At 40.9% G+C, this 24,324-nt stretch overlaps 1 protein-coding gene across 1 annotated transcript in view; it reads right to left on the bottom strand.

The window, feature by feature from the left end:
- Positions 1-526: 526 nt before the first annotated feature.
- Positions 527-24,324, bottom strand: part of LOC120518316 (potassium voltage-gated channel subfamily H member 5) — a 407,701-nt gene continuing 383,903 nt past the window's right edge. The window contains exon 11 of the mRNA XM_039741054.1: positions 527-602. Coding sequence (XP_039596988.1) covers positions 597-602 — 6 coding nt within the window. The 3' untranslated portion in view covers positions 527-596. The remainder of the gene's footprint in view (positions 603-24,324) is intronic.

The raw sequence follows: 24,324 nt of genomic DNA, 5'->3' as shown, positions 1-24,324 counted from the left end.
AGTGTGCACTCATTCAAGTCTGAAGAGGAAAAAAGGAAGAAAAAGAGTTCAAAATCCAGAGTGGCTGATGGTAACTCCATACAAAAACAAAATAAATAGCCTCCTTGTGTCTATTTCTGCAAGGAAAGGCTGTAGCCCCTTTGCGACCCATTGAAAACAGCCTAAAATATTAGACCATCAGCTCCATGTCAATCATTCGGCACAAGCTGAAACCTTCCAAATGACCTCTGGGTAAGTTCCATTATTGAGCCCATTCAATTCAATGGAGGGCGTCAGTGTTCCAGACCCTACCCAAGCAGGACAGGGAGCCAGACAGGAACCAAGCCTGGATGAGTGGCCAATTCCTTTAATGTAAATATTCACTTTACTCGCAAAAAAAAGTATTTTACCTCAAAATAAAAATGTGCTGGTTAGTTTAACACTGTAAAGCACAAATGTCACGAGTGAGCCACCGGTCTAAATATTTTGTACGTCTCCTGACTTAAGCATCCATCACACAACATGACTTTTCCAGCAATTTTCAGTCATAGTCTTCATTTACAAGACCAGGAAAAAAAGACCAGAAGATGAAATCTCAGTCAGGAAGCAGACAGCAGTCAAAACTGGAAGAGAGAAAAAAATATAATGCACACATTTAGAGACTACTATAAATCCTTATATTCTTCTGAGTTTACAGAAGACAGCACACAATCTAATACATTTCTGGATACATTACAGATACCACAAATACAGTAGGTACTGTACTGGAACTGGATAAACCTCTGGCGCTATCAGAATTACTAGATGCTATAAAGTCACTTCAATGCGGGAAAACAACAGGCCCTGATGGCTACCCTGCAGAATTTTATAACAAATTCTCCACTCAGCTAGCTTCCCCCCTATTAGCAACATTTACAGAAGCTAGAGACAATCAAACTCTTCCTCAAACTTTTCATCAAGCATTAATCACCGTCTTTCCTAAACAAAATAAGGACTTATTACAATGTGCATCATACAGACCAGTTTCACTTCTGAATAATGACATTAAGATACTCCCAAAAATCATAGCTAGAAGGATGGAGAAAGTGTTCCCTTCGGTAATATCACAAGATCAAACTGGATTTATCAAGGGTCGACACTTATCTTCCAATCTTCAACACCTGTTTAATGTAATATACTCACTAACACCCCAGAAATACTATTATTATTGAAAAAGCATTTGACATGATTGAATGGAAATACCCTTTCACTACATTAGAGAAATTTGGGTTTGGCCCGAACATTTGTGCATGGATCAGACTACTGTATACCAATCCTGAAGTTTCAATTTGTATCAACAACATTTGTTCAGACTACTTTAAACTAGAACGAGGTACCAGACAGGGATGCCCCTTGTCACCGCTGTTATTTGCAATCGCCATTGATCCACTGTCGGTTCACTGTCGAAATGCTGAATAGATAAAGGGGATTATCAGAGAGGGACTGGAACAGAAAATTTCTCTATATGCAGACGATATGGTACTGTATATATCAGACCCACAAAATTATGTGCCTGCAGTCTTAGCAGTACTTACAGAATTTCAAAAGATCTCTGGTCTCAGAATTAATCTGAATAAAAGTGTACTCTTTCCAGTGAATTCTCAAGTATATAATATTAGATTAAACACCCTACCTTTTATCATTGTAGAACAGTTTAAATACTTAGGGGTAAACATCACAAGTAAACATAAAGCTCTTCATCAACAAAATGTTGCCGTCTGCATGGAAAAAATTAAGTAAGACTTGCATAGATGATCAACCCTTCATCTCACTCTACCTGGAAGAATTAACACTGTTAAGATAAATATTCTTCCTAAGCTTCTTTATTATTTCAAAACATTCCAATATACATCAATAAATCATTTTTTAAGCAATTAGATTCAACAACAACCTCAATTATTTGGAACTCAAAACATCCACGTATCCAAAGAGCGACCCTACAAAGACCAAAGGCAGAAGGTGGCATGGCTCTACCTAACTTTCAGTTTTATTACTGGGCAGCAAACATACAAGCTATAAAAACCTTGACACAAATAGATGAACATACACTGGCCTGGGGCCTCATGTATAAACGGTGTGTAAACACACAAATGTTGTGTAAGGATGTTTCCACTTTCAAATCGCGATGTATAAAACCTACACTTGGCATAAAGCCACACACTTTCCCATGGTACCTCATACCTCGTACACAAGTTCTCCGTTCGGTTTTGCAGAGTGGCGGCACCCAGCGTCAAAGCAGTGCTACTGTTCCTGTGTGGTTACCCTTTATTTCTTAGAACCACATTTCTGATGCGGATTTATAAATACACTGAAACTAACCTCACATTGTTTATTAGTGTATTGCATCTGATTGTAGATTACCTGTAACAGTATAATGGACCAGGGAACAGCCATAGTATTCCAAATACCATAACTGCTTTAGCATTGTTGAAGCATATCTTCTTCTTCTACTTTTTCTTTTTTCAGCTGCTCCCTTTAAGGGTTGCCACGGCGGATAATCTTTTTCCATATTACTCTCACTGCACCACTCAGAGTATTTATATCACTGTATCTGAGTGGGGAATCACAGCAGCAGCTGATCAGAAAGAGAATTATTGGTAAACAGCATGAAGCACATGCTGTCTCAGCCACGGCAAAATGTTTCAAAGCTTTTCCTGTACGGACCTCGCGGTTCAGAAGCAGTTTCATCCCAAGAACTATAAACGCACTCAATCAATTGCTCCTTGTAGAATTGTTTGTACTTATAAGTACAATTACCTCACTGTAAACTTGCACTACATTTATAATATTTCACAACCTGCGCCACTTTATAATGCGCATATTTACATATGATGACGATAGTATTTTTAAGATGAAATGCAGCAAAATATGTTGATTATATTATACAGGTAAAACATTAATTTCATTTAAATGATCTGCATTGTTAATAATTAAACATTTGAGGACACAGTCCTGAAGCGCTAGCAAGTTCACGTATTGTCCCTGCCTTGCGCTGTATATCTACTGAGGCTGACACGACACTGGAAGGATAGACAGATAGAATAATTAAACACATACTATGAAGATATTTCAATGTTCCTTAAAAGTTTTGAAGAATCATCATTGTAAGCTTACAGATGGCTTAACGTCTATTACAGAGCTGATTGTGTGGTGATTGGGTATTTGGGGAAAGAAAAGTAAGGACAGGAATTGGAGGTTAGTATGTTTGAAAGAGACAGTACTGCTACAATAAATTATTTCATCGAAGGTCACGTATGGCGCAGCAGCATCTTGTGTGAGACGTGAACAATCACTGCGCCATCGTGTTCTCATGTTTAATAACATGCTTTCATTCCAATCATCATGAAAATGATATCACGTATTCATCTCAGTATTTTAATTATTCAGAGAGTTGTAATATCACGAATGTAATGGATTCTGTGTCCTGTCAGAGAAAGAGAAAGAACGGAAGCAAGTAGTGATTCACACACATAGAGCACATAGAGGATCAAATACAAAACAAAGCATTTAACTTGCTACTTTAGTTAGTGATTTGAGAAACTAGTAAATTAAATGATTTTAAGATGAAGTTTATGATGTTCTAATTTAATGACAAAATAAAGTACATGATTAAAGTGGCGACTTTGTGAACTTGAGCTTTCGAGTTTCTCCGACACGCTATGTCACTCGATCAACTTCCTTTTGTTGATTATACCACTGTTTAAATCAACAAATAGTATGTTTTTCCTTTGCCTCCACTTGGTATTCGCTGAAATTCTTATATATTCCCCTGTGCTATTCCCATTGTCTTTTCACAGAACGCTGAGTTTAAGGGCTATTTATATTGATTTGCATATTCAAAGAGGTGTAATTCTGGGAGGAGTTGGAGCAGGACTGCACGCACATGTGTTAATTTTCACTCTGACCGGGATTTATGTAGCAGAAGAACGCAGAAGTTGGTGAATGCTCAGATTCCTGCATCTGGATTTTTCTGTGCATACGCACATTTCGGCTTTTGTGCTTACGTCATGTTAAAGTGTAAGTTCTACGCATGCTGTCATGCATGAAAAGAAGATCGTTTGTCAAACCCAATACTGTATGTGAAACACAAATCAAAGTCAAAATTAATCAACCAGATAGTTGTCAACCTGAAATAAAAAAAAAGAACAGCACATTGGAGTCTTAACGAGATTTCCAAAAATGTAGACAATTGACAGATACGTGACACCAGTTTAAAAAGCAACGAGGCTCCAAAGTGGCCATAATACAAACAAAATGGAGTTACGGAGTAATGTTAAAATAAAACAGCAGGACTTACACAAAATGGAAAAGCAAAATGAAGGTGAAACCAAACAGATCAGACTTCAAAACTCTAGGAAAGACTTAAGAAGTCTATATAAGAAAAAAAATTCTAAAGCTTAACATTCACGATGCAAATCTGAGAAGTGGGGACGAACAGCCGAACCAAGCACTGCAGAAGGAATATATGATGGTTATGTTTAGAGCCCAAGGCCTGACAACGTTCCCTCACTCTGTGAGTCTATCAAGCTTTTCCTGTTCTGATGTGCAGCTGGTATGGATGCTGAATAACTTGAACAGGCCAGAATTTGTGCAAGAAGTGGAAAACAATGTTAAAAATATGTCTGACCTTATAGCAATGGTGGTCTTGAGATTCTCCCAATGGAGAGGCCCTTGGACTGGGTGCCTTTCGGTATTAGTTTATGATATCCAATATGGTGTTCCACAAGGCTCTATCCTGGGTCCGCTGTTATTCTCAATCTACATGCTTCCGTTAGGTCAGATTATCTCAGGGCACAACGTGAGCTACCACAGCTATGCTGATGACACACAGCTGTACTTATCAATAGCACCTGATGACCCCGATTCTATTGATTCACTAACAGAATGTCTGACTAGTATCTCAGAATGGATGAATAGTAATTTTCTCAAGTTAAATAAAGAGAAAACTGAAATCTTAGTGATCAGCAATAATGGATACAATGAGGCTATTAGAAATAAACTGGCCTGCGCCACCACCACCTACTCAAAGCTTCATGATGCTCCAACAATGATGGACGGATTAAAAGGCAGAAGTCTACGTGACCATCATCATCATCAAGCCCTTCCGTGAGAACCCAAAATCCAAAGAGGACTGTTTCATTTATGTTAGGTAGAATGCCCAGAGGGGACTGGGCGGTCTCATGGTCTGGAATCCCTACAGATTTTATTTTTCTCCAGCCGTCTGGAGTTTTTGTTTTTCTGTCCCCTGGCCATTGAACCTTACTCTTATTCGATGTTAATTAATGTTGATTTATTTTGTTTTATAATTGTGTCTTTCATTTTTCTATTCTTTAATATGTAAAGCACTTTGAGCTACTGTTTGTATGAAAATGTGCTATAGAAATAAATGTTGTTGTTGTTAGTTTGTGCTGGTCGCCTCAATGCGAATGATTTGCAGGCAGGAAAGTGAAGACTTTGGTTCCAACATTCGTGCTTTACAGACAGGGAACTGAGTGCTTGAAAGGGCGCCACCTACTGGGCTCTCTAGTCCTACTGGGAGAGTTAAAGTCCTTGATTAGGAATGACAAAGACGTCACAAGTTGGGTCTATCTGGTCTGAATCAAAGCGACAAATTGTCACTGGATTTCTGCTGAAATGCTCAGCCACGTGTTTATTAGGTCAATCTTGGCCCACAGCATTTCCCTTTTTAATGGTCATAGTGTGTAAAGTACTATTATTTGCTCCTAATGTTCTAATGCTGTCCTTTTTCACAGTTTTAAAAACTCATTATGCAATTTTGGTGAAAAATACACATGTTCTTCATGTTTCACAGAAATGAAAAGTGTGGCTACAACACTGCACGCTCTTCCAAACTGCTCTGTGGACTTTGCAAGTTCTATACATAAGTGATAGATTTTTCCTGCTTGTGTTCTTTTTCTTTAACTACTGTACTATGCTACATCATCCTTTGTCAATTTGTACTTTAGCTGTGATTGACCTGAACAGTTTATTTTGATATTTCCTGATTAAAATCTCTAAGACATACTTCCAATATTCTTCTGGGATCCAATTATTGCGTTGTATGTCTGTTTGCTGTGTTGCACTATTCAGGTTGTGCATTTTATACTAATTTGTAATCTTTTTGGTCTATAAAGTGGGGGTTAACAGTGTTACCTAAAATAAAGATTGATTTCTATTTCGGGTGGACAGATTTTCCTTCAGGAAAAGCATCATTGATTAAAAAGGGGTCTTTCTGTATCATTCTACAATGAACACTAACAGCTAAATATATTTAATTTTGGGTAATACACTCATGCTCCGACTTACAGCTCTGTTTGGGACTGGTCATTTGGCTGTATGTCAGTCATTGCAACTGACTCTCTATGGGTCTGGTGTGAGTTGGCGGTACTTTACCTTCCAGTACAGAATGCTTTGCACATTTAAGGCAGTTCTTCTCAAAACCACTGGGTGTGGCGCGCCATCATTGGTTCGTGAGGGGGTCACGGTGGGTCACCACTGTTTCTTGACCACTTTGTTGCAACCCAGGTTTCTGGTTTTGTGTTGCGGGTTGCCGTCATCAGTTCTTGAGTGTGTCACCTAAGCGATCAGCAGTGCTGTACATTGTTCCACCATAAGCGAGTTTGTTTCACCAAGGTGGACCCCTAATCCCTCCCACCCCAAACGCATGTGTTTCATCAACGGGAAGGATTCCAGTTGACGTTAGTGGGCTGTCAATGAATTTAAAAAGGCAAAACTGGGACCCTAAAGGTTGAGTATCATATCACTGGAGCAAAGAAAGCAGTGCAGGCCGAATGTGTAAGAATTGCCCATGTGGAACAACAACAAACAAAACGGACCTGAAAGGGCCCTCCAAGAGTCAGAAAACATATGAGACCCTATTAAAAACAACAAAATTAGGCAATTTCTAAAATATTATTACCTGTTACTAGTAACTTTTTCCATTTACCGCTTGTTCTGCTACAGCAGCCTGTGATAATACTGTTATTAGACTGTTTGGTACATTCACACCCCCACCCCTATTTAAATAATACATATTGGTATGTCCTTAGCTCCCTTTTTGCTATTAGTGCTGCTTTAGTCTTTGCTTTACCTTCCGCCATATTGTATTTTAGGTTAAGGAAATTATCGTCCTTTTACCTTCCATTTGTCATGGATTTCACGTCCTAATACTTGTATGACTTCTTGCCAGAAATTTATATTAAAGTATACAGATTCTCAGCCTTGACTTTCTTGGTGAGTAAAACTATCTGTCCACATTCTCTACAACCAGTGGGGCGACGCACAAGCCGTACGGACAGGGTCTTGGGAGAGAAGCCTCGCTAATACGGTGTTCGGGGCTAGAATACTGCTCAATATTAGTTGTCTCTAATTTTTTTATATTTTGTACATATTTAAAATAATGCCTTACAATGCTTGCTTTTAAAATGGATGAATAGTACATTACACAACATACAGGAAGTTATGATATAAGTCACAATTAGAGATGTTTATAAAAATAAAGTTTATAAATACTGTGAAAATGATCAGACTTCCATCCATCCATTTTCTAACCCGCTGAATTCCGAATACAGGGTCACGGGGGTCTGCTGGAGCCAATCCCAGCCAACACAGGGCACAAGGCAGGAACCAATCCTGGGCAGGGTGCCAACCCACCGCAGGACACACACAAACACACCAAGCACACACTAGGGCCAATTTAGAATCGCCAATCCACCTAACCTGCATGTCTTCGGACTGTGGGAGGAAACCGGAGTGCCCGGAGGAAACCCACGCAGACACGGGGAGAACATGCAAACTCCATGCAGGGAGGACCGGGAAGCGAACCCGGGTCTCCTAACTGCGAGGCAGCAGCGCTACCACTGCGCCACCGTGCCGCCCTATGATCAGACTTGACACACTTAAAAAGGTTTGGGGCAGCCACCCGTATATTATCCCTGGCTGCAATGGGTTCAATTCTGACAAGAACTTTCTTGGTTGCAGTCCCGAAATAAACTCATGATGGTTTGTAAAGATGGTGGTTTTAAATAGCCAGACAGGAAGTGACGTAAGGGAACTGGAAGTGACCTTCTTCTGATGTCAATTGCCACACCGGAACCAAAAGTAATGTTAGTTGAGGCACCAAAACCGGAAGTGATGTCATCCTAGGCACTGGAGCCGGAAGTGGTGCCTTGAAGATTGAGTCAGACAGGTTTTCCCGTGGCTGGTCTGCAGAGATAACAGGATATAGTGCACCCCACCAGCCCCTGGCCTGGCATGGAATGACCTTCACTTGGTTCATACAACGTCCTTTTACTCGCACGTGCGTGACACTACTAACTATAATGCCTTTTATAGGCCAGTTAAAGATTGGCAGAAAAGTATGATTTATCTTTGCTTAATTGGGATAAATGATATATTTTGTATGCTTGTCTTATTCGTTCTTAATATTTTACAGTTCTATTTATGATTCAGATATAAAGGTTTTTGAAATTCTGGAACAATTAAATAAACACTGATGATCATTCTGTGAGAAATTCAAATTCCATACAATGTTGAAGAGTGTACCCACCTACAACAATCTGCCACTTCAAACGACTCCACACTTGTATATACTGCAACCCCATGAACTGTCAAGGTGACACAACTGTTCTTGTCACTTCTATTCAGCAGAGGCTTTGGCCAGTATTTCATAATATTACAGTAATATTTTTCAGTAATGTACATTTGGCATATGATATAGGGGATATTGGGGATTCAAATTTATTTTTGAAATAGGGGGTAAATACTACTCTTAAATTTAACACAAGAAAGTGCTGGAATGGACCGAAGAGCGACAGTTTAAAAATTCTTTGATATTAATATTTCTGGGACTTCTTTTAATGTATTCTTTCTAATACATTATTCTCTCTAAGAACACAACATATTCTTTCTAATATTTACAATAATTTATCAGATTTGGAGTAGTAAGTTATCAGCCACTCTTTCAAATTTATTATTTCTAGTGGTTTAGTTTTAAATAAATAATTCTTTACTTTTTCATATGGACATTTCCACTCATATTCAAAAATGTCTGACTTGCTGAGAAAAAAATTGCATCAGTAGAGTTATACAAAAATCTAGAGAATCTAAAATAAAATATGCTGAGAAAAACTAGTATATATTTTTTTAATAGTTTTCAATCCATTCCATACTATACTGTTTTCCTGTTGTCACGGATGTGCGTCGGATGATTTCCTTACAGGCTGTGTCAAGGTACGCAATAACACTCCAAGACGAGAGGGGGTGCTCTCACTTACACTGTCACTTACACATCTCTCCACAGTGCCAAGAAACTGCCCAGTGAGAACAGCTGGCTCCACCCCTTCCAGTTTACTCTCCATAAAGGCCAGGGCTTCTCAGAAGCAGGCGTAATTTTTGGCAAGAGCTACCTGCCGGACAGAGCTCCTCATAAAAAATGACCCAACTTGTGGCTCACCAACTGATTACTTTAATTTTTTTTTTCTGCCCAGATATTTGTCGGGCAAGTATGGCAAAGAGTGTTCATTGTGGTTATATTATTGGATATTACCTGGTTAGCGCCCCAGATTTTCTCTTTTGTGGAGCTGTTATTCCTGCACCCAGCCACACTGTTAAGACTGTTTAACATAGTCGAACGGTTAACATAAGGGTGTATGTAAGAATGCTGTTAATTTAAGAAATCTGAGACATTGTAGGATTAGGTCAAGCAGCACCCTCAGCTATATAACTCAGGTTAAATAAAAGAAAATGTGCCTGGGGCCATATTGCCATAGAAGGTATAAAAATATAATATCACATAAACAGCAGAAAGGTAATTGTGGGGCACTTTTTGTTGTGAGAGTTATTTGTGATTTTTTTTTAAATAAAAAATATATATATCTCTATATATAATCTTCATTTGGATCTTGATCTTTGTTTGTCCGTGAATGAATTAGAAGAAGAAGCACTAGATGGCAGTAAAGAGACAGCTAAAACATAGGCATTGCATTAAGAATCTCCTCCAGGCTTATACTACTGAAGACTGTAGTACTCCAGTCACACCTCAAAACACAGACATTCAAACTAAACAAATTGTTGTGCTTTAAATTAATTAAAGAAATCTTCATTTAGATCTTGATCTTTGTTTGTCCGCGGATTCCACGCATGCGTACACCACCTTCCAGTTTAGTACGTTGTTGTTACTCACGGATGTCAACAATGTGCCGGAATAACGAAAGGGGTGGCGGACAGTGTTACGCTGCTTAGCTCCTGAGGCCTGGTTAGAGAATGAGATTGCCGAAGATAAAAGGTACGTGCCTACGTAACATATGCATGAAAGAAAGACAGTGGATAAAATGAATGACAACGTAACAGCACGTCCCGGAAATTATTATTGTTACGTTGTAGCCAGCGAGTGCTGCATGTCTCACAGTTGTACCGTGGCTTGCTCACGTCAGTGAAGTGATTCCTATTTATGCTTTAAAGAGTCTGGATACCTATGTGTCCCCCTTTTATAACCATTGCTCCATGTATATTGCCTTACTCTTTGGATTGCCACAAAGCAACCTGCGAGATTGGAGGTTGAGAAGACATCGTGACAGGAAACGATAGCGCCGTGAAAACGAGACGGACTGTGAACGGACAGAAGCAGAAATGCTCCTACACCACCACATAATTACGATTCGGACAGTGATTCCAAGTAGGCCGTTCCTATCGAATCAATGTCCAAGGGTTTTCTTTAGTAATTTTGTTTCCCTTATAAAAAATCATAATGCTGTACGACGAAGGGCCCAGTTCACGACTGGCAGCCACGTTTAAACAGGGAGCCCTTCACAGACAAGTTTAACACGCAAGCGTAGTTAGGCACATGGCTAGTATATATATATATATATATATATATATATATATATATATATATATATATATATATATATATATATATATGTTGACTTTTTTATTATGTGAGCGTTAACTTTGATGTTGGCTGTCACTCATGATCACTTCTAAAATGTTTTGCGATCAAATGTTTGTTTGCAGTCACGTATAATCACGATAGTCTTTGAAAAAACTTAAAAAACGGCCAAAAGTATGCCCAGAAAAATGCTTGAAAAACTCCAATAAAAAGCTTGAAAATGCCAAACAAATGCTGGGAATTTAAAACACTCAAGTGCAAATGGGCCCTAAAACTGGTCTTTAGGAAAGCCAAATCGGGATGTAGCTGCTGGAAGGTAAGGCAAGATCAAGCATGAGTCAAACGCGTGCCAAAAGAAATCTCTCAGTCCAAAAAAGATTTGTTTTAAAAAGGCTTTGTGAAATTTCAAAGCAAACAGTCCATACAAGAATAGAGAAAAGTTGCTACACGTGTAGAATAAAAGTCAAAAAAGGAAAAATGTTTCTACTTTAAACTTAACTTTTTCTTGTTAAACTTCAGTTATTATCTGTACTTAAAGATGAGTTATTTCTCTGTGCTCTCCTTCACATTCAGTACGTTCTAAACATATGGCGCTGCACATACAACTGTGTATGTTAAGGCCCGGTTTGAAACCGTGTGCCCTCCATGCCTCACACACGGCTTGGCAGGTCAATAACTGAGACTAATCTGACACTAAACTGAGACAAGAAACAGTTAGAATATTCCATTTCAATTCAGCTTGTGGGGGTTATAAGAACCTCCCATAAACTATGCACTAATTTAAATAGATAAGGTAGATAAATCTTTATTGTCACTGTCACTTTTACTCAGTGTGAGACATAAGAGTTAAAAAACAAGAAAATGAATAGTAATTAAAGTGCATTACAAATATAAACAAATTACACTTGTCATATGTACAGATTGTACTGGTTAAATGTTCAAATTGCACTGGTTGACATAAGGTCTATATTACACATTTAGAGAATGGTATGGAGCAGTTTTATTTGAGTTCAGGGCCATGATTGCTTTTGAATAAAAGCTGTTTTTAAGGCGGTTTGTCCTGGTTTTCATTGCTCTGTATCTCTTGCCCGATGGCAAAAGCTGGAAGATGCAATGACTGGGATGTGATGAATCCTGTGAAATGTCTATTGCTTTTTTGCGGCACCGGGAGTTGTAGATTTGTTCCAGAGTGGGGAAGGTACAGCCAATTGTTTTCTCCGCTGTCCTGACGACCCTGTGGAGTGCTTTCCTTTCTGAGGAAGTGCAGCTTCCGTACCACACACACAGTCCATACCTGAGCACACTCTCGATGGAACAGTGATAAAAGGCAAGGAGCAGATTTTTGGGAAGAGTGTTCTTTCTGAAGATTCTCAGAAAATACAGTCTCTGTTGCTCCTTCTTCAGCAGCTCCTTGGTGTTGGCGCTCCAGGGCAGGTCATCCTCCAGCTCAATGCCCAGAAACCTGAAAACCGGTACCCTCTCCACACAGGCCCCGCCAATGATGAGTGGCTGGATGACAGTTTTGTTTTTTCTAAAATCAATAACAACCTCCTTCATTTTGTGGTGTTGAGGAGCAGGTTATTGACCCTGCACCACTCCGACAGCCGCTCCACCTTGTCCCTGTATGCCAGCTCACCCTCCTTGCCCGAGATGAGTCTGACCACCGTCGTGCCATCCGTAAACTTTATGATCTTGTTGCTGTGGTAGGTGGGAGCACAGTCATATGTGTAGAGGAGCGGGCTGAGCACACAAATCTGCGGAGTCCCAGTGTTGAGGCTGAGAGCAGTGGAGGTGTGGGGACCCAGCCTGACCCTCTGGAAGCGACCAGACAGAAGGTCCAGTATCCAACTGCAGGTGAGTGATGGAAGTCACAGATCTGCCAGTTTGGACACCAGTCGTTGTGGGAGTATGGTGTTAAATGCTGAACTGAAGTTCACAAAGAGCAGTCTGACTTAACTCCCCTGCTGCTCCAGGTGGGTCAGGGCAACATGAAGGGCTGTCGCCACAGCGTCCTCCATGGATCTCTTTGCTTTATAAGCAAATTGAAATGAGTCCAGGTCTACTGGCAGACAGGTGATGACATGATTCCGCATCAGTTTCTCAAAGCACTTCATCATGACAGATGTGAGTGCCACTGGGTGGAAGTCATTCAGACTGTTCGTGATGGATTTTTTTCAGCAGCGGATCAATGATGGAGGACTTAAGGCAGGATGGGACAATGGTCTGGGACATGGACTAGTTGAAAACCCTAGTAAAGATTCTGGCCAGTTGATCCACACAGTCTTTCAGCACCCGTCCAGCCACCTCGTCGGGTCCTGCAGCCTTCCTTGGGTTCATCTTCCTCATCATCCGCCTCACCTCACACTCTTCCACCGTGAGTGTGTTGCTGTTGTGAACAGGTGGCTGTGATGGAACTGCTGTTGGTGTTGTCTCTTTACAGGCAAACATTTAACATAACTAAGAAAATACTTCTATCAACTTAACATGACCTAAATAACTGTCAAGAATTCTAAAAGTCGAAAGAACAAAATGTCAGATGGTTTGCCAAAAAATGTTGTTCAGAAAAGACCCACCTAAATGTCACTGTCTGTCCACAATGAGATCCTCATTGCGTCGACTTATAAACCGTTGTGCTGGTGATGTCATTTGAGGTGACTTCCGGGACACACCCCTAGGAATGCCTACTTGCATCCTAGCAACGGGACCTTAAAATGGCAACGTCCCCAAAAACTAAATGGTGCTGCGGTAAAAACAAGTAAATAAGACAGTGCCCAGTTTCAAATACCGGAAAATTACTTGAATGATCCTTGGTGCTGAAAACACTATTCCACCATAAAGACATTAGTTAGAAAAATGTATAAGCCTAGAGAAAATTAAAACGCAATAAAATAAGAAATACAATGACTGCTTATGTGGAGTTTGCACATCCTCCACAGGTCTGGATATTCCAAAGACATTCCTGTTAGGTGAACTTGTGACTCTAAATTAGGATGGTGTGTGTGAGTGTGCCCTGTGAAGGACTGACACCCAGTGCAAGTTAGGTCCTACCGCATACTGAGTGCTTCTGGGATAAAATGGTGACATTGTCCTGGACAAAGTTTGAAACAAAGAATAGATGGATGGATAGAAATGTATTTTGAGCAGTCTATTTATGTGTTCTTACAGCAGTTTATTCCTTGGCATGCTGTCACTTTTTTTTTTCCAGGTATCCTGAGGAAAGCATCAGGGCATAGTAGACAAACTCATTTTGCCTTTCTCTAATGTTCTGGATCCGCACACACTGAACAACAAGCATGGCATAGAGGTCAGGTAGCTCAAACTAAAGGCGGCATACAAGCCAGGAGATATTAAATTAGCCTTCATGCTGCCGTTCTTCATAGTCTCGTCGTTATGCTGCCCATTCAGTAGGCAGGGCTCACTCTTCTCAATGAGTGACATGTGCAGACGGCCCTCCAGATGGTCTGGCTCATTGGTTAGGGAGGAATACAGAAGAGCAGCTGGCATTTCTGAGTATGAAACTCTCCGTCCATGCGTGTGAGTGGAGGAGACCATCAAAGCTTTGCAGCTTCATTCTTTGATTTTACTACACATTTCTCTAATTAATTTGAAACATCCCAAGCAAGAGTTCTTGACAGCGGCTAAAATCTACCATATTTTGGAAGAGCATAATGGGCTCTGAGATGGCACAGCAGCACACCCCATTCATTTGTAAGTGAAGCTGCACTCCCAGCAGGTGCTTACAGAGAGTTTCTCAGTCTCGGGCAGCTCTGTCAGGGGCTGCGTGTACCTGTCAGCAAAGGCCCTGCAAAGCAAAACAAAACAAACGAGTATTGATTCAGAGCCCACTGGGCCTGCAAGGCACGACAGAGTTCCTCCAACTAGAAAGTGAGCATCCAAAGGGATGGCTGCAGCTCTGCTTGCATATATCGTAGTGACTTTGCCCTCACCCAGGGCCTGGCCAAGTTGAGCAACACAAAGCAAAGGAATAGTGCTCGGTCCCAGGATGCCAGGAACACTCTCTGTAAGTCTGTGCTTCAGATGCTGAAGGGCACAATCATTTATGGATTCTAACAGTGGGATCTCTGGCAGCTGAGATGACATGCTAAGTGTCACACAGCGGTCAGGACTGAAGCAGTTACCTCCTGGTGTAAACAGAATAAAAGTTGAGGGCCTGCTGGCAGTAGCTTTTAATAGCACATAAGTGAAAATAACCTGGATAGCGAAATAATGGCCCAATATTAGATGTGTCTGCTGGTCACAGACTGCCACACCTTTTGATGGTCTGTATGACTGGGACCCTAAGAAAAATGAGCAATGATCTACTGTCTGCTTGTTTTTGATTTAGTGATTTCCTCTTTGATTATTTAGATTCATTACTGTGTATTCTATTTTTTACAGTTTATGTTCAGATATAGCAGATAGTGTATGCAAGCAGGTGGGAAATGAAAGACAATATATAATAGATAGATAGGTAGATAGATAGATAGATAGATAGATAGATAGATAGATAGATAGATAGATAGATAGATAGATGTTAAAGGTGGGATCATTTACATACAGGGGCTATCAGAAGTCATGGAGTCCCGAATGAGGCTCATTACCATTGTGAGGGTGCATCAGTTACGGCACTACGGCCATGTGGCGCAATTCCCCAAGGGTGATCTGGCTCATAGCATCCTCATTTTTGGGGATCTGAGTGGCTGGGCCAGGCCAAGGGGTCGCCCACATAACACCTGGCTGCGGCAGATAGAAGGTCATCATCCGGAGGGTGGCACAGGACTGCATGGCTGCCTGGGAAGTTGCCAATCAAGATACTGAGCTGTTTCGTTGTGTGGTAGGTGCGGCAACGTGCTGTACCAGTGCAAGCTCCCGAGCTTGACTTGGCTAACAGAAGGGATTATGGGAGGAGGCTATAAATGAGACCAGGGAACTCCTATTTCTGTCTGCTTATTCTGTACCTCTGTCATTGTAGACCTGTAAGGAGACCCCTGACCTTTTTGACTATCTGTGTGCAACTGCTTTATCGCCCACCTTTTACAAAGACTAATTTTAAAGACTCAGACACGATCTTTTCAATTGAGACTAAGAGAAGATGAGTTTTTCAATGACTCTGTGTGTGTGTGTGTGGATGTGTGTTTATTCTGACAGTATTACTGGGGTCCTTGTACAGCCCATTGTACAGCTCCAATTTAAATGGTGATTTGCATTTTGGAGCCTTAGCCTTTTCTGTCTGGTCTCTCTTTTTTGATCTGGAGGAATAAACATCCAGATTCTACATGTGAAGCCTAAAGAAATTGCCTGAAGAGTTTAGAGATAGTATAGGGTCGAGGCACTCATTTGGGGAAGGCTACAGAAAAATTCTGTAGCATTTAAGGTTCCCTATACAATGGTGGTCTTCATAATTCTTAAATGGAAGAAGTTTAGAACATCCATGCCACTTCCTAGACTTGTCTGTCTGGAAAAGCTGAACAATAAGGGAAAAGAGTGATGACCAAGAACCAGAAGAGCACTCTAGCTGAGCTCCAGAGAACCTGTGTGGAGATGATAGAAGCTTCCAGAAGGACGACCATCACTGCAACACTCCACTGATCTGGTCATTATCCCCACTTCTTATTGCTCTAGGGGATAATCCAAGTGTGACACACATCTCCTCTTCCTCCTCCTCCTATCCTTGTTCAGGCAGCTCAGGGGTACCACAGTGCACATTCCACAAAGACAGTCTCAATGCTAACAATGAAGGTAAAAGACTACCTCTGACATTCATCTTCCTGCTTTCCTTCTTCCAGTCCCAAAGGACATCTCACCAAAGCCCTTCCAACTATGTTGCATGCCATCACATTAGTTGCTTTACGCTCGGTAATCCAGAAGGAAGCCATCAAATGCACAACCCATGATCACAAGCATGTACATCCATTGACACTCTAACTTTCATTCTTCTATGGGGAGTAATGTCTCTGTTCTCTCTTTTGGGTCCTTTAAATCATTTTGATACAACTTCGATGATTTCATCATTTTCTTCCTAGTTATTTGGTACCACGTGCTGGGAAGACTCCTCTTGTCCAGGCTTGGACGACTTGTGCAACGCTCCATGAGCCCCCCACACTGCTGCCTTGTCATTTCCTTCACCAGAGCTCTCATCGACACCATCTTCATCTCCTTAAGCTAAGAGCCCCTTGCAACTATTTAAGCAAAAGGAATTCGCAACTGTGACCGTCAGTGTGGCACAACGTACTACAGTCCAATGATGGTCTCCATCCATCCTAATTCGACCTGAGAGGATTGGTAAAGAAGAATGACAGAAAATTCCCAAAACCAGATGTGTGAAGCTTCTCCCATCAGACCCTAAAAGATTCCAGGAAAGGGTCAGAATACTTGAATGAGTCTGATAATCCATCCATCCATCCATTATCTAACCCGCTGAATCCGAATAGGGTCACGGGGGTCTGCTGGAGCCAATCCCAGCCAACACAGGGCACAAGGCAGGAAACAATCCTGGGCAGGGTGCCAACCCACCGCAGGACACACACAAACGCACCCACACTAGGGCCAATTTAGAATTGCCAATCCACCTAACCTGCATGTCTTTGGATTGTGGGAGGAAACCGGAGCGCCCGGAGGAAACCCACGCAGACACGGGGAGAACATGCAAACTCCACGCAGGGAGGACCCGGGAAGCGAACCCAGGTCTCCTTACTGCGAGGCAGCAGCGCTACCACTGCGCCACCGTGCCGCCCGAGTCTGATAATTCAGAATTTTATTTTTAATAAATTTGTAAAAATTCTGTTTTTGCTTTATCATTCTGGGGTATTGAATGTTGCTACATCTCTTTATCATAAAAGGAAATCCTGGGACTCGAAGATGATTTCAACTGCCGTGAGAGATAATTTCAGGTCCTGCCAGATGAGTCTTTTTGCCAAGAGATTTTGACAAGTCCTGCCCTCCTGTCAAACATTTACATCCACGCCCAGGGTCCATTCTCTTCTCATTCGTGTGAATGCTATTGTCTGGAGTCGGAAATAAAAGACAAAGAGTAGAAGACAAAGTAGAACGTCGTAAAGAGGTTCAAAAACGTTGGCACGATACACATGCAGAGCAGGTTAGAAATTATGAAAGTATTAAAATTCGAAAGTCTCAAAAAACTGATAGTAAAGATCGCATTAATGCAAACAAATGGAAATTATTACTGTGTGAAATAACGGAACAGCGAAAAGAGATGGAATATATGGACATGGGTGATATGACAGAAGTATGTAGATATTGTTTGGATTTAAACTTTAAGTCAGAGACTTGTAGATCAACTAATTCATGTTGCCATCAGGGAAGTGTTTCTTCCCAGTGTAAAGGCCAATTAAATTAGAAGATTTGTTGTTTGGTGAATCCACATACGCGAGCAGCAGAGACGCGACGTGGCTGGCACATAGTGCTGGCCGGGGGGTTGGTGAGTGAAGCCCCCTATTGGGGAAAAAATATATTTAAATGATTTTATCACAAGGCTGCAACATAAATAAATGTGAAAAAGTGAGGGGGTCTGAATACTTTGTGAATACACTGTACATGAAACTAAACCAGCTCCTGAATAAATACGGTAGTACTGCATGTGCGTGAGGACAACAAACAGACACAATGTGGGGGACATATGCTCTGTCTGATTGGGTTGAGAGCAGGAATAAGGGGTGACACTCCCTAGAATGGAATATCTTTCTTTCTTTCTTTCTTTCTTTCTTTCCCAGCAACTCACTGACTGTCCAGCCAGAGAGAAGACCGCAACCTCAGATGAGCTACTGCTTCCGCTTTGCTTTTTCCTCCTTATTCCAGAGAGAACACCCTAAATGACCGGACATTCAGTTGTCAGCCTACACTTGACCAGAGAGTACAGCCGACGGTGACACTGGTGTTGTCCCTTAAGTAAACAAATGAGGCTTTCTCTCTAGGACCAACTATTTGTCTTAACAAAAGATTATTATAAATGAGTTTAAACAGTCAAAAACTGTTTTACATGGGACATTTGGAATTCGTTAACTTTGTCTAATATAAAAAAAGATAAATTAAAGATTTGAGATTATTTGTTCTTCTTGATCTTCTTGATCTCCTGAATCTGACATTTGGTCAGATTTTGGTCATTTTACATGAATCTCTGGTACCATTCATTGTACAAAATATCTAATGATCCTGACAGGGACAGCTATTTCTGCATGTCACTCTTGGTGACTTTGTATTCCTTTATATTTCTGGGGAGTCAACAGGATGGCCATTTTCACCACAACACAAAGTAAGGGCATAGCAGACTGAAACACACTTGAAAGGAACCTCTACTCCGATGAGCACATTCTGACAGTAGGTACTAAAAACAGTCTTAATAAACTTGCAGTATCCTCCAGAACTATACTGGATTTAGGAAGCACATGTACCTGACCATGCAGCTGAAGTGTTCTGACACCATTGCTAGTAGGAGGCCTATGAAAAAGCCCCCCTGCCTTTGGTTTGCATATCCGGCAAAATCAAAAGACCGAAGAAGCCTTGAAGCAGCTAGCTGTTTGATGCCGCCTTGAATTTGATCTATATTTAGGAAGGCACTTATGGATTTCCTTATGCAGGCTTTTGCACCAATTGCTGTGCCCCCTTGAGTGCCTTTCAACAAAGAGACCTCCCACAAAGATCTCTAACCAGGAAAAAAGAGCTTCACACTGAGAAACTATTTCTAGTAATGAATGCCCCCCAGGCGACTATATTTTAAAATAAGCCCCCCACTGCCAAACCATATTTCTACCGCAAAACAGAGAAGTCTCATCCCCTCCGAATGCAGTTTCTCCCACCCAAACGTAGTCATGCAAGGAAACAAAAAGCAATGTCCTACAGTTAAACTACCAGCAGCCGCCTCTTCCTTTTACATACAGAGAGCTTAATGAAATTTTAATGTCATGAAATTATTCATTTTTCATCATTGGCTGTCTTGTGTATAATTTTTGGGGGTACTGATAAACCCTTCCTGCCCCTCCTGTTTCTTGGAGATGCAGACTCCCTTGATGGACCAACTCCAGATGCTCAAACTTTCTCAGAATACCAATCTTATACTCTCCTAATTATGTCTCCCATGTCTGCCAGCTGTTTATTTTGAAAAACATCAATAAACCTTTAAACATCATTGCCAGCAACTGTCATTTCTCCATGCCAATTATTCAGTTGGTGGGTACGCAAGAGGGGCAAAGACCTGGCACCAGATAATGATGTGATGACACTGGAAAGTTTGTTCCTCATAAATGGCTGTCTTTTCACCTATCTATCACCAAACCTTCAGATCCTGCTCCATCAGGGACAAGTGGACTGAGCCAAGTCCAGTAAACTCAAAAAGACACCATGGAAGGTTCCACCATTCACACATGTTGATCACTCTCAGAAAGTTGGATTTACTTGAAGGTCACTTTTTCCACTATTATTATCCTTTGTACTTTTTCCCTGAATTAGAACATTAGAACAATCTAGATGAGAACAGGACATTCAGCCCAGCAAAACTCACCAGTCCTATCCAGTTAATTCTTCTACAATAACATTAAGTCAAGTTTTGAAAGTCCCTAAAGTCCAACTGTCTACCACACTACTTGGTAGCTTATTCCAAGTGTCTCTGTGTAATGAAAAACCTCCAAATGTTTGTGTGAAAATTACCCTTAACAAGTTTCCAGCTGTATCGCCATTTTCTTCATGAACTCATTTTAAAATAACAGTCTTGATCCACAGTTCTGATTCCCTTCACAATTTTAAACACTTCAATCATGTCACCTCTTAATCTTCTTTTGCTTAAACAACTCCTAAAATCCTTAGTCATAATTCATCCCCTGTAGCCCTGGATTCAGTCTAGTCATTCTTCTGTGGATCTTTTCTAGTGCTACTATGTCCTTTTTGGAGCCTGGAGACCAAAACTGCACACAGTTCTCAAGATGAGGCCTCACAAGTGAACTTTTTCTTGTTCCCGCATATGAAAAAAGAACTCAAAGGAAAGTATTTTTGTACCATGGAGGAAGTCAAAGAAAAATCGCTGCAGGCACTGGACATTGTTCCTCTTCAGCAATTCCAAAAATGTTTCCACCAGTGGGAAAACCATTGGTACAAGTACATTCATACATATCAGTACTTGGAAGGAGACAAAAGTTTCAGTAAGTAAAAATTAACAAAACAATTTTTTTTTTCAATTCTGATTATTTTTGGGTACCCCTTCGTATGTTACCCCATATAGTTTACAGTAATCAGTCAGGTCAGGTTGGGGAGCATGCACTGGTACAACATGTTGCTGCACCCACCACATGACGAAACAACTCAAGATCCTAGTTGGCAACCCCCCTGGCAGACACGCAGTGCAGTCCCACCCTCCGGAAATGGCCCTCTATCTGCTGCAGCCAGGTGTTACATGGGGGTTCCCTTAGCCTGTTCTAGCTGCTTGGGTCATCAACAACGAGGATCCTGTATCACCCTCGGGTAATATACATTGCTGTAGTGCTGTAACTGACCCTTACCCTCACAATGCAGGTAATGTGCCTCATTCAGGACTCCATGAGCAACCACTCATTCAACCCAAAGTCAAACCAACGGTACCCAAGGATTCTCTGGAGGGACACAGTACCAAAGCAGTCCAGTCTTCATCTCCGCCACTGGATAGCGTCCATGTCTCACAACCATATAGCAAGACATATAGTAACAAAGGTTTTGATACAATCGACAGCAAACAATATACAGTAAAAGCATCCATGAAAGAATCTCACGTGACTTGTATTGTATAATCCACGTTTCAAGTCATGGTGTTGTTTGGGCGAATGTCCCAAACACATTGATTTTTATTCTTAAACTAGCAAAATACCCGCGCTTCGCAGCGGAGAAGTAGTGTGTTAAAGAAGCAATGAAAAGAAAAGGAAACATTTTGAAAATAACGTAACCTGATTGTCAATGTAATTGTTTTGTCACTGTTGTGAGTGATGAGTGTTGTTGTCATATATATATATATATATATATATATATATATATTGTCACACATGCGCGCATGGGAGGCAGCTAAAGGGCTCGAGTGAAGGCAGTTCTGAGCCATACCGGGATGTGGCAGAGTGCACTAACTCTCTTTCTCACTTCCCTATAGACCTAACCCGGGAGGTTCCACCTGTCTCTCTGGACGTCACTTCTGGGACCGAGCCAATGGAGACAGACCTTGCCAGCTCCCGCCCCCCCGATGTCACATCCGGGACTAATCCAATGAAAGATGAACACGTGCCCAATCCTTATGACCTCACTTCCTGCCTCCCCCTTTAAAAGCCTTCCTTTTCCCTTCTCTGACAGTCTTGTTTTGGACTCTGTTGTAAGCACTTCTGTGCTGTATTTGGAAAAAGAAAACGACTTTGCAGCCAGGATACCTAATTACATGGGTGGCTGCCCCAAACCTTTTTCTGTCTTTGTCTCGTTTTGTGATATATATATATATATATATATATATATATATATATATATATATATATATATATTTACACACACACACATAAACATATATATATATACATATCTATACATATACAAATATATACATACATATATATCTACATATATACACACACATATATACACACATATACATACATACATATATATATACATACATACATACACACATATATAAACATATATATACATATACATACATATCTACATATATACACACACAGCTATTTCAGATCAGTGCAATACGCTGTTTGTTAAAACGGTTGACTCCCGCTCTTACGTGCAATAACAAATCAAATCATTCAGTTGTCTTTGCTCATATGTCATTTTAGAGCTGGACGCCTGGCATCTTTTTTGGCCACAAGTTCGTTTCTGTTTGGTGTGAGGTTCTGTGTTGTGGAGATTCTCAGGATGGATTGCAGGTGCTCATCAGTGAGGCGACTCCTGTGTGCTGTTTTGTTAGTCTTTATCACTGAGAAGAGCTTCTCACACAGATATGTGCTACCAAACATGCACAAGGTTCGAGCCGCATGTAGGCGGACTTTTTTTGTTCTTCAAAGTCACCAAAGCGCCGTGCAAACTCAGTGCGCAATAACTGTAGTAAGCGGTAAGTGTTCGGCAAGGCAGCTGAAGCGCTGCATTATGGGATCTGTAGTTTATTGTGTTACCAGCGCTTCATATACCTGGGCCATTAATAACAATAATACAGTATATAAAATGATCTCGGGCGGATATAATTACATGCGGGCGGATGTGGCCCGCGCCCTTGAGTTTAACACATATGGACTAAATAGAACTTGAAAAGATATATTTTTTCAAATGTGATCGCAATTCAGATAGAGTTGACGCAAGACTACAGCCTGCATGCCTCAATAAGTCATCCTCCCTCGCTCTTACTTTTTACCGCTCATCTAATGAATACACTGAGTATGGCTTTACCAAAACAATCATTGATGGCGAATAAAGTATCCATTATTCGAGTATGTAGATCGGCATATATATATATATATATACCCGATCGCAGCGGAGAAGTAGTGTGTTAAAAAGGTAGAAAAGAAAAGGGAACATTTTAAAAATAACGTAACATGACTGTCAATATACAGTATTTGTTTTGTGAGTGTTACTGAGTGTTGCTGTCATCAAGGATTTGATTATCATTATTTCTTTCAATCAGGTTCGTATTTGTAGGATGTGTTGTGTTCAAGTTACATTCTGTGTTTGTCAATCGTTGTAAAGATGACAGGTTTCATTCATCGATTCGTTTCTTACTGCATCAATAAACAGCTCGTCTTCTTCTTTATCTGAGACCTGACACACTGCATGCACGGGTTTTTTACACTGTCTTCCTTTAGCGGGACATTGACTTTTTCCACCGTGTGCTTTGTTTCCACAGTAGCTGCATTTATGAATATGCTTATCAGACGCTTCATATTTTTTGCTGCCTTTTCAATTGTGTAATTCGGTTTTTGTTCAGCACTCTTTGGAACTGTTGCTTTTATCTGTGCACTGCGCCAGTTCACGTGAGCCACTCGGTGTACATGTATCGAAGGTTCCCAGCTGTGCTGGTGCCATCTCGTGCTATGTCCATAGCTGTATTTAATGTTACCTTAGTCCTGGCACTTAAAACTTTCTCTCGCAGTTTCGCTGAGTTTGTGTCAAACACCACCCTGACCATCTCATCTTCCTCTCCATAAGCACAGTCCTTCACCCGTGAATATTTACCCGTGGCAGTTTGCTATTGGATTGCCGCTGACGGACGGCCTTATATGGGCAGGCACTAAATTACAAACGCCAGCGCAGCCTGTCTATGAACTTAATTTAAAGTGTAGGTTTACATCGTGCTTTGTTTCCGAAGTAGCAGAACTCATGAATTTGGTTGTATATGTCACTCGCTCGCTTCTTATTGTTTCGCTGCCTTCTCAATTATATAATGCATGTTTTCTTGA

The sequence above is a fragment of the Polypterus senegalus genome, chromosome 18, assembly GCF_016835505.1.
Source record: "Polypterus senegalus isolate Bchr_013 chromosome 18, ASM1683550v1, whole genome shotgun sequence".
Lineage (NCBI taxonomy): Eukaryota > Metazoa > Chordata > Cladistia > Polypteriformes > Polypteridae > Polypterus > Polypterus senegalus.
This window is presented reverse-complemented; position numbering and strand designations above follow the sequence as displayed.